The sequence below is a fragment of the Spermophilus citellus genome, assembly GCF_964194105.1.
Source record: "Spermophilus citellus genome assembly, chromosome: 8".
NCBI lineage: Eukaryota > Metazoa > Chordata > Mammalia > Rodentia > Sciuridae > Spermophilus > Spermophilus citellus.
In genome coordinates, this window is record NC_138189.1 from 97,378,946 (window position 1) to 97,391,078 (window position 12,133).

At 34.9% G+C, this 12,133-nt stretch overlaps 1 protein-coding gene across 6 annotated transcripts in view; it reads right to left on the reverse strand.

The window, feature by feature from the left end:
- The window catches only part of SEC24B (SEC24 homolog B, COPII coat complex component), an 86,533-nt gene that overhangs the window by 18,840 nt on the left and 55,560 nt on the right, over positions 1 to 12,133 (reverse strand). For 4 of the 6 annotated variants that reach the window (XR_014023341.1, XM_081304643.1, XM_081304645.1 and 1 more), the window contains 5 exons: positions 10,423 to 10,658; positions 7,257 to 7,441; positions 3,973 to 4,075; positions 1,770 to 1,896; positions 1,018 to 1,127 (listed from right to left, as the gene is read on the reverse strand). Coding sequence is in view for 5 of the 6 variants with exons in the window: in XM_081304643.1 (XP_081160769.1) it covers positions 1,018 to 1,127; positions 1,770 to 1,896; positions 3,973 to 4,075; positions 7,257 to 7,441; positions 10,423 to 10,658 (761 nt within the window). In the remaining variant the exon portion in view is untranslated. The remainder of the gene's footprint in view (positions 1 to 1,017; positions 1,128 to 1,769; positions 1,897 to 3,972; positions 4,076 to 7,256; positions 7,442 to 10,422; positions 10,659 to 12,133) is intronic. The other 2 variants (XM_081304644.1, XM_081304646.1) reach the window with 1 other exon arrangement.

The window sequence follows — 12,133 nt, forward strand, 5'->3', positions numbered from 1 at the left end:
CGTAAAGTCTTTAAAAAAAAAAACAAGTCAACCAAAGGTCATATGAATCATATGACAAAAATTAAAGATTTATTTCTTGCTTCACCACTTCAGTTAGATTAAAAACCGAAAACAGAGTTCAGAACATACTAAATTATAAAGGTAAAAAGCTGAAAGTAATCATAAGCAAGTTTACATGGAAATAGACATGAGAACTGTACCTAAGTCAGCACAGGCTAAATTAAAATAAAAGACTATAAAAATGACAAAAATAAAGATGGGCCAAGCACCAGGAATTTACTGCTTATCAAGTGTTCCTGTTCACCTTCCTCCATTAGCAGACAATGAATTTGAATTTCTGCAGGCAATGAAGATTAGAAGATAGTTATTATAGATATATTAAAAACAAGAATATATTACAAGAAGAAGAGCAAGGACTTAGGTAAAAAAATCATTTTTATAAGTGAAAATGAAGAATAAGATATAGAGTCAACATAATTAAAAAACAGTTAGATGGGCTGGGGATGTGGCTCAAGCGGTAGCGCGCTCGCCTGGCATGCGTGCGGCCCGGGTTCGATCCTCAGCACCACATACAAACAAAGATGTTGTGTCCGCCGAAAACTAAAAAATAAATATTAAAAATTCTTTCTCTCCTCTCTCTCTCTCTCTTAAAAAAAAAAAAAATAGAGTTTTTCAATGGCATAATATATTCTTCTAGGAGATCAAATAACATTTAGGAAGAACTTGCTAATTTTTAAGTAAAAACTTTCACCATTATTTAAAAAAATACTATGCATTAAAAATTTGGACAAAAATTCACAAAACATGGGCTGGGATTGAAGCTCAGTGGTAGAGCGATTGTCTAGCATGTGTGAGGTCCTGGATTCCGATCCTCAGTACCACATAAAAATAAATAAGTAAAATAAAGGTATTACGTCCATCTACAACTAAAAATATTTTTTTAAAAAATTTACCTAACAGAAATCAAATGACCAATATAATTGTGTCCCATGACTAATTTTAGCCCGGAACAGTTACCATGTAATCTGAAGAAGCAATGAACTCCACAGTTGAATTCTGAACTTCTGGTCGTTTATGAGGTTCTCCATAAGATCGAGTGAGGGGGTTATACATAAATTCTTCAGGAACTAAACAAGAGATAGGAATCCAGTATGAATTCAGTAACATGCCTAGAATTAAACACCTTTATTATCACTGTCTGAGGATGTTTGCCAACAATTCTGTGAACATTTAATGATAACAATAAATTCTGCAAGCTGGCTTTAATAAAAACAACAACCAAAACCATATTTTCTGAAATATGTGAAGAAACCAATACACAGATAACTGGTTTCTTAGACTTGTTTCTTATTTATTATATTCTATGACATAGAAAACATCAGAAATGCAAATTTGAAAGCGATTATCATAGGGAGACCTAATATATGAGCACAGGGGGCAACAGACATGATGCATGTGAGCGTCCACACACACTGGTAAAGGTGCCCCAGCTCACATTCTTGCCATTAAAAATAGCATCATAGTCTGGGGATGTGGCTCAAGCGGTAATGCACTTATATGGCATGCACAGGGCGCTGGGTTCGATCCTCAGCACCACATAAAAATAAAATAAAGATGTTGTATCCACTGAAAACTGAAAATAAATATTAAAAAATTCTCTCTCTCTTTCTCTCTATTTAAAAAAAATAGCATCAAAGTTGTTTTTAAAGCAATGAAAGAATTGACTAAAATGTTGAGAATAATATTAAGAAACATTTTAAGAATCTCACCATCATTAACTCTATAGCACAAGTTGCATTTCCATCTACGTTGATCAATGAAGGACACAAAGGGGTTGATGTATGTTCGACAAGATCGGCACCTCACAATGGTATTTGATGTTATTACTGGTAATTGCTGGAAAACAAAATAAAAATGTTGTAGCAACAAAAACACCCTAGGGAGAAACAGAACACCCACTGCTCTGCTCACACACAGAATAGAAACCAGAACTCTGTCTTTGTATGGTTTTATATTGAAGAGTATTATTACATTCAGTGATGAGCTGAGCAACATAAGCAACTGTCAAGTTTTCTCTCCTCTCATCACAAATCTTAATATGAAAACAAAGTCATACCAAATCTGATAAAATAACTAGCTGACAAGAAAACTTTGGCCAAGAAAATAATATAAGCTACAGTTCATCAGCTAGACTCAGGAAATAACAGTGAGAAAGAAACATATACCACATAAGAAGGCCTTTGTCTGGCTGTTCCTGGTACTACTAGCTAGCAAGCAGTGCTTGGTGGACAGTGACAGCAGTCCTAATGAGAACTGAGGCCACAAGAATCCAAACACAATGTACATTAAATTAAAAAATACTATGCTTAGTTTGGGAAAGGAACTTTATATTCAATGTAGAAATTAAGAAAATGGGAATAAATTAAGAGATCATAGCTTATTCTATATCTCTGAATTAACTTATTATTTCTTTTGTATTCTTCATTCAGAATTTTTAAAAATCTACACAAAAACATTATCTTTGTATTTAAGATTTTTTCACTTATACTGTTGTGTGCATATGTGTACATGCATATGAAAGAGAGAGGAGAGGGATGAAGTGGGGAGGGAAAGACAGACCTGGGACTGAACCAAGGGGTACTCTACCACTGAGCTATATCCCCAGCCCTTTTATTTTGAAACTGGGTCTCTCACTATGCTGCTGTGGCTAGCCTTGACCTCGTGTTCCTCCTGCCTCAGTCTCCCAAGTAGTTGGGATTATACAGGTGTGTACCAGCACATTCAGCCCATATACGCTATTTTTATTACATAAGTAGCTACAGATCAGGTGTGAAAAAAAATCAGGAAATACAATTAACTGAAAGTGAGAAAATTAAAAATGACCCTAGAGAATATTATGTTAATATTTTAGTGCACGCACTTCCAGAAGATCATATGTGGAATCTGTATTTAGAGAACTACTCTTATCTATGGATATAGCAAATTGACTGTCTTGGCTTAGAAATAAAGGTTGTAATCATAGGTGATTAAATAGTATTTACTTAATGAATAAATTCAAGGTACTTATCACATAGAATTATTTCACTTTTTATTCACTTTGATCCATTCTGTACATCCTAGTAGAAAAGTAAGGTCCACAAGGAAGGTGAGTGACCTTTGAATCTCCAGCATCTAGTATTAGATAGGCAGATATTAAGTATTTTTGTTTTTTAATAACCGAGAGAAAAAGAAATCTGTAGCAATAGGAGGGGTAGAAAATCATAGTAGTAAAAAAGTGTGAGGGAGAAATGCAATTTGTGAAGTAAAAATAAAATGTCTCTGGCTAATATTTTTTCTGAGGTTTTAAAAATGTAGTTTAAATACAACACATATGCATGAAATACCTGAAGCACATGTAAAAATCTAGCCAGCTATGCATTAAACAAAATGGACTGCAGAAACTTAAACAATACATAAAAATTTTAACTCAACACAATCTGAAGTGTTCAGATTTTCCCATTATTTGCTTAATTTGGAACAATTATGTAGTTCTCTTCTCTAACTGGAAATCACTTTAATAAAGAACTCATAAGATTTAATCTGCCTTTTACTTCCAAAATGACTAATCTTTCAAAACACACTTGGGACTTTCCATCAGTTATAGAAAACTTTACTATACAAAGAGGGATCACTTCTTATACTGTATTCACAATAAAAACATCACATAGATTTGATTAATTACATGTATTTATAGTACTATATATAACAATTTGTTTCTTCATGTGGGTAAGGTCAATGATGTGATCAGGGCTTAGCTTAGGGTATGATACAAAGCAGTTGCTCAGAAAATGTTTGTTGACTTGAATTGGCAGAAATGATTATTTCTAACTCCAAATAAACAATGATGAAAACTCTTAAGAAAATATAAAATTTGAATACCTTGTACATAAGCACTTGTCATTACTTAAAATATTTTAAAATATGTCACTTTACCGTTAGGTCTCTGAAGGGATGTAACAACAATCCTAAGGGAAGCTTAGCTTTATTCAGTAAAGCCTGAGTCTGTGGAATATTTGTCAAAGTACACCGAAATGAACTGCAAAAAACAAACAACATGGAGGACATAAGCTGTTAGGAAAAAAATACGATGAAGTAGATGGGATAATTAAAAACATTTAAGGGCATAACTGAAAATCATTTGAGCATGTTATTATAACTAAAAGCAGTGTTCTAGAGATATAACTTGGTGATATAGCACTTGCCTAGCATGTGTGAGGCACTGAGTTCAATTCCCAGTATAGCAAAAAACTAAAATGAAGCAGGGAGGTCCTGATTACTTTAAAAAGGCATATATGTAATAGATGTCAAAAGACCTAAATTAAGGAGTCAACATTTTCATGGTGGCAAAGCAAAACACATTCAGGAAAAAAAAAAAAAAAAACGAGAGCCTATTATATTAGCCAGTAGGACATGAATAAAAAGCTCTAGGAAACATGAATGAAAAGCCAGACTTCTTTTGTGTCTAACAATGCTGTTCCTGCTTCACTGTCCCCCTTTCACCTGACTAGACTGTCACTCTTACTACAGGACTTATCAAAGTTATCACTGTTTCTGAATACTCCTTTGCCTCTTCACTCCCCATATCAGAAGCAAAGACTTCTTTCTCTGCTCTGAGACAGGCTTAAGCTTCAGTGCTATCAATTAGTCTGACTTGCCTTGGTTGGCTATGGACTTCCTCTACCTTCTGCTGTTTCCTTCACAGAATGATTGCTTACAAGTTAGTGAGTTATAAGTTAAAGTTAACAGAGAAAGAATCAATAAAGGAACAGCCAAAGAAGTAAGTAGCAGTGGAAACCAGAAAAGGTATTTAAGAAGAGCAGATAACATTGTGTAGAGAGATCTATCTACTCCAGGCTTAGCCCTGTTCTCCAAAAATGCCAAGCTTATTCCCACTTCAGGACTTCCTTTGCTGGTTGGACACCTTGGAACAAATCTTCCCAGAAGTCCTGTGGCTTGCTGTCTCACTCCATGCAGACCTGTACTCAAATGTTATCTCTTTGTGAAAACCTAATTACAGACTTCTCAGCTAAGACAAGTACCCTCTAGCACTCACATAACCCTGTGTTTCACTAATATAAGTTCTCTAATTCCATGAGGATCAGGAACTTTGCTTATTTACAACTCTATCCCAAATACTTGGAAACAGTGACTTGTGCTTAATTAACTTGGTATTCAGTAAATATTTATTGAATTGATGATTTATCTTAATATGTAGGTACCATTATTACAGGTTTGAAGATTTTTAATCCAAAAACATGAATTCTAAAATGCTCCAAAATTTGAAACTTTGAATAAAGATGATGCTTAAAAAGTTGCAGATACTGAAGAATTTAATTTTTGGATTAGGGACGCTCGAGCAGTAAAGTCTGTGCAAATGCTTGGGTCCACAAGTATTTGGATAAGATATACTTAACCTGTATTCTGTTTTATAGTTGACAATACTGAGACTCTGAGAAGTTAAAAAAGTTGTTGTACTGTATTGTAGCTACCTACTTACTAGTGGAACCTCAGTAAGAACTTAAGTTTGTCCAACTTTAAAGCCTGTGCTCCCAATTACTTGTTCTTATTTTGATAAGAAATATTAAAAAAAAACACACATAACCAAGCAGGAAACATATACACCACTCCCCTACCTATGGGATCTCTTATACATATACATACTTTATTTATCTACTTAAGAAAAGCCTAACCTTTCATAATACAAGGCCATAATCAATATGATAGCAGCTTACACTCAAAAGGATGGGCAGCTGTTGTCAGTCTCTAATCCAAGATGCCCTATGCTTTTATAGAAAAGATTGTAGCACTGCTTTAGTCACTGATGGGTGTTGGTGATAGCATGAGGTATGAATGAGAGGCGAGGAAACCCTCGAAGAAATTTCACTTTGTTTTCAATATTTGAATTCTATACAAGACTTTGATGAAAAAGGAGTCCCGTTCCCCCCCCCCCCCCGGAATGCTTGGAAACTACTGCCTTAAGAAAAGGAAAATAATGGTTCTAAAAGAGAGAACTCATTTTCCTAACCCAAATACAAGGAAGAAGACAATGATGTTCTGTGAATCAGAGCTTACTTTGTGAGGCGAAGAAATCCAGAGCAGGAGAATGTCTTCTAAAAATGATCTCCCCCCCCCCCCAAATGATCTGGGCCAGAGGAATAACCTATTCTCAGAAGCAAGAACATCTGATCTAGGAGGTGGCCTGGGAGGCCCCAAGACTGGAGCTAGTTGAACTATCCACACAGACAAATCACCAAGACTTGGAGGCTGCCAGCTAAACTTCTCTAGGAGTTAAGGAAACATTCGATGAAGGAAGTTCAAGTTTAAATTCAGGCTGGATCAATAAGCCTGGGGGTTAATGGTTTTCATATTCTATATCGAGTAGGAAAAGAAAAATCAGAGATAAATCTTATCTAATCTATTCTTGGGATTTCACAAGTGAGGTCTGTTTCCTTTTCAAGCTAAGCCTGAAGAAGGGAATAAAATTTTAAAGGTTCCAATTTACTAAAAAATATCAGAAGTTAGTACTGACAAACAGTGGTGAAAAAGAGATTTAAGAAAAGAAAAACTCTAGTTACATTTGGATTACTGAAACCCTTCATTCAAAAACAGATAAATTGCCTCACATTAGATGATGGGGGAAAGGGACAGGTTTAAGACAGAGATGGGAAGGGGAAGAGATAACTCAGATAATTTAAACTAAATTTTACATCTATTTCTATACAAAGTGAAATAAAAAAGTCCACATGAACTTCCAGTCAGGAAGTTAATGCCATATTACTTTTACCTTTTTTTTCAGTACTGGGGATTGAACCCAAGGGTCCTCTGCCACTGAGCTACATCCCTACCCCTACTTTTATTTAAATTTTACTTTGAGACAGGATCTCACTAATTTACTCAGGCTGGCCTGGAACTTGTGATCCTCCTGCCTCAAAATCTCAAGTATCGGGGCTGGGATTGTGGCTCAGCGGTAGAGCGTTCGCCTAGTGTGGGCGGGACCCGGGTTCGATCCTCAGCACCACATAAAAATAAAGGCATTGTGTTGTGTTCACCTACACCTAAAAAAATAAATACATATTTTTTAAAAAAATTTTTTTAAAAATCTCAAGTAGTTAAGATTACAGGCATGTGCCATCAGCTCAGCTATTTTTAAAAGTCATACAATGTTTTCATTAAGGTATATTACATAAAGAAAGATTATAAAAGAAATGAATACCTACTCTGGGCTACAGTTTAGCTTTTTGAGTTCTAAGTTCAAGTTAGGCACAGGAGGCCAAACAGGAGTCATGGGTAAAACATTCCTCTCCTGAGTGAGGTTTATAGGTCTCAGGCTTTCTGGTTGTGGAGAACTCTGAAGACTCAATCCTCCTAGACCAGAGGACAGCTGGTTGACACCAGGATACTGCTGAAAGATCAAAATTAAAACAAAACAAAAGAACAATAGAACAAATGTGAATCAAATTTCATATACCAGACATAGGAGGAGTTCAACAAAAAGAAAAAATCAAGAAGGTAAGAAAATTTAAATTTGTCTTGAGAACAGCAGAATGACTTAATACAGCAGGCAACTTAAAGTATACTTTAAAAAATCTAATTAGCAAAGTTAAGTCTCACAACAATATTTCAGCAAACATGCCATTCAACATCAAGAATGTGGTTTCCCTGAATATAGCTGAAATGGACAGGCAGGATAAATGCTTACTTGTTTTCAACTTTTATCAATTAACAGTTTTAAAAAACTGAGATGATGCCATAGAAATATACAATGGTGTTCAATGAGTTTTGCTTTGCTTAATTTTTCTGTTCCTGTGTCTCAAATGTATCTGATTTGATAATGTTGTTTTTAATCTTTAAGAATTGCTTTTAATCTTTCTTGACTTAATAAGTTTCAGTAAAGATATTTATATAATTTTAATGCCAAAACATCATAATCAAGTGTATCCAGAGATATTTTATTTCATTTTAACCTCTCTACCTATAGTTAACTATTTATTATTATTTTTTATTTAATCCTGCCATTATTTATATTTATTAATATAAAATTAATATATACTGTTCCAACTATGGCCCTATTTTTTTAATCCAAGAAAAAGTCCTGGCAATAATTCTGTGGCTACATTTAGAGATCTCCCACATTTCTTTATACAGGTACCAAGTGCTCTATTACGTGAATATACTTCAGAATTCCAGCTAATACATACTGTATGATAATTTTAGGAAAGTCACTATTTACCACCCATCCTGAAATAATTCAGGTAATGGTCACCTAGAATAGATAATACCTACATATCAACAGATTAACAAAGCCAATAGGTAAAAGCTTAATGTAATAAACTGCGTAATACAGTGATAAAGAGGTCATCAAATGATGCTCTAATTAATCCTAGCACTACAAGTGGTACAACCAGATATCATTATGAGGCATAAATCATTAAATATATCATATTCTCACGTAAATGAATAAATACATGAAGTAATAAATCTAAATATTATGAAACTATTAGATTTAACTTCTAAAAAATATCAGAAATATGGATCAGAGGAAAAGTTAAATGATACAAGGAAGCAATGAGTCAGGTTCAAAATACGGGACATTCTATAGGACAACTGACCCAGTTTTCCCATTGGATCAAAGGCATGAATAGAAATGTTTTAAATTACAATGAAAAGCATGACATATAAACAAGTATAAATAATAAAATAAACAAATATTGATTTGTATAAAAAAAGTGTGAAAAGGTATTTTTAAAATAGCTAGGGAAATTTAAATATGCACTGAATTTTAAATGGCATTTAGAAGTTATTAATTTTGTTGGCTGTGATAGTGTTATTGTGGTTATGCAAAAATGACCACCTTCCCCCAAGAGCTTCAAAGTCTTTAGGAAGAAAAGGAAGTGGGGAGAGAGATGAAAAGAAGTCTAGCAAAATGTTAAAAGTAACTGAAGCTGTTGAAGTCAAGGAAAAAAACAACTGGATAATAAAAAAAAGTTTTCAATAGAGCTGTAAAGGATAAAGGAAAAAAGATCACACGGGTCAGTAACAGTATATAAGGGAAAGCTCAAAAGTGGATTCAAGTTTAGCATTTAAGAGATAAATAAAGGTGGGATATTCAATCAGTAAGAGAAGATTTTCAAATAAATGACAGTGAACTAAGGGATAACCATTTGGATGGGGTAGGAAGGAATGATTGATTCTTTACATTATATATCAAAATAAAATCTTAGATGGATTAATAGTGCTTGGACAATAAATACTGTAAACCTTTGAAAGGCACAATCTTGGCACAACTACTCTGCTCTATTCACTATGGCGCCAAAGCAATCATAGACAGTTATACAAAACACTGGGCATGGCTGTATGCCAATAAAGTGTTCTTACAAAAATAGGGGGCAGGTCAGATGTGGCCCAGTGGTCATAGTTTGCTGAGTCTTGCCCAAAGGCTATTATGGAACACCACTTACTATTTCAAAATAAGTTTTATTTGCTTGCCCAACATTTCTAAGAACCAATCCTTTCTTTAAATTTGGTTTTCTCCTCATTAAAGTGTAGAAATAAATAATAAATTATGACCCCAAATGGGAATTCACGTACAGTACAAGTCAGATGAGATTGAAATATTCAGTGTTTCATATGAACCAAAGAAAACCTAACAAAACCAAAGGCAGATAACTGTATACCAAATCAATAAAATTTTTCAATGCCTCTCCTAGTTTTCTTCTTTCCTTTTACCCTTCAACCTTAATTCTAAGATTAAATTCCCAAAACAAATGATTTTCCTATGTCAAAGTTTAATTCTTAGTTCACCATAAGATGAAATTTCTATAAAGTTAATCTACTAACAATGGTTTATTATAAGTAGAAATGCTTACACCATTTCAATCATTTCCCTATATGTCATTTCCTCTCAATAAATGTGAAATATCTACTGTTCTTATATGATTAAGATAATATGATCTTCCAGAGGTGGCTCCAGAAAAGTCAGTCCTGGTGGCAGTCAATGAGCACATGAACTGACGAGCTTGTGCCTGCACCAAGGTTCTCACCAGGTCAGTTCTATGCCATAAAGAGTTCTTCAACTGAAGGGTAGAGACTAGAGTAAGTTCTAAACCACATTCTCCTGTGTCATTTCCTATGGAGAATGCCAGCATAATAATATGGAATTAAAAAAAAAAACTTAACATTCACTTTAATTCCCTGCCTATAAAATTAACACCTGTGTATTGCAGACTGAAAACTAAAGATACAATCAAGAAAATAAAAATCAGAGCGAATGTCCTTATCAAGATTTAACTTCTTTAAAAATTTGATCATCAAGGGTTTATTAGAAGTGATAAGTTTTACAAATTTTAGAAATGCAATGTCTGTACATGAGGATTATATACATACTTGAGGATACTGCTGAAATCCAGAATACCCTTGGCTACTGGGATGTACTCCAGAATTAAGTGGTGCTGCAGCATTCTGATAACCAGGCTGAAGAATTGGGTAACCATAGCCAAAAGGCTTAGCCATTTTTGAAGGCTGAGGAGCAGCAGGAGCTGGTGCTGGCGCTGGAGCTGGAGCAGGATCAGGCTCAGGGGCTGGATCAGGAGCAGGGCTGCTGGCCGAGGAAGAATGCACATCTAGCCAAGGCAAAAAAAAAGGAAAATCAGGACTCTATAAAGACCTGATTCCTGGGTGAGCCATAACCTTTGGCATTTCCCCTTTCTTTTCACAATGTTTTACAATGAGAAATTTTAAACACAGAGAGATTAGAATCTGAACCAAAGAAAATCAAACTAAATTAAAGGCAGATAATTGTATACCAAATCAATTAAATTTTTTAATGCCTCTCCTAGTTTTCTTCTTTCCTTTTATCCTTCAACCTTAATTCTAAGATTAAATTCCAAAAACAAATGATTTTCCTATTAATAGAGCAGGCAACTTAAAGTATACTTTTAAAAATTTAATTAGCAAAGTTAAGTCTACAGGCCTATTACCCAGCTTCAATTGCTGAGAGCCATTGCCAAGTAGGAATGCCACATCGAAATTTCCTTGCCAGCATACCCCATGTTGCTTAGAGGAAGAACTCGTGGAAATGGACATTTGAAGTGACATTGCATGTATGTTTGAGAAAGGTGACCCTGCTCAAGGACCAGGGTGGATCCGGGTTTAAGAAGGATCCTACTGGATTAGGGCGGATCAGGTTTTAGGCAGTATCCCACTCCTTGGGTTTAGGGCGGTTCCAGGTTTAAGATTATTCCTGCTGGGAATAGGGCGTATCCTGCTGCCTGAGTTCCCGTTGGAATTCAAAAGTATTTGGGATTCAAAGCCTGGTGGAGTACCTGAATTTGGCAGCAGAACGTGGATTTCCCCAGAACGTGTTTGTAGAGGGCCGGTGTGAGTTTGGGAATAAAGAATTGCTGTTTGAATCTACAAAGCTGTGAGTGGCTCCTGATTCTGTGCCCAGCCAAACTGCGGCATTCAATCATTATCAATATTTTGCTAATCTCATTTTACATATGGTTCCATCCCATATTTTGAATAATTTCACCAAGTTTTTCAGTTGGTATTTCTTTTTTTTTAAATTTATTTATTTATTCTAATTTGTTATATATGACAGCAGAATGCATTTCAATTCATAGTACACATATAGAGCACAATTTGTCATGTCTCTGGTATCTTAACACATGTACTTTGGGTAATGGTGTCCATCTCATTCCATCTTTCTTACTCTCTGCCTCTCCCTTCCCCTCTCTCTCCTTTGCCCTATCTAAAGTTCCTCCATTCCTCCCATGCTCCACTCCCCCAGCCCCATTATGGATCAGCATCCTCTTATCAGAGAAAACATTCAGCATTGGGTTTTGGGGATTGGCTTACTTCACTTAGCATGATATTCCAACTCTATTCATTTACCTCCAAATGCCATAATTTTATTCTCTTTTAATGCTGAATAATATTCCACTGTGTATATATATCATGGTTTCTTTACCCATTCATCTACTGAAGGGCATCTAGGTTGGTTCCACAATTTTACTATTGTGAATCGTGCTGCTATAAACATTGATGTGGCTATGTTATTATAGTATGCTGTTTTTAAGTCCCAAGAAGTGGGATA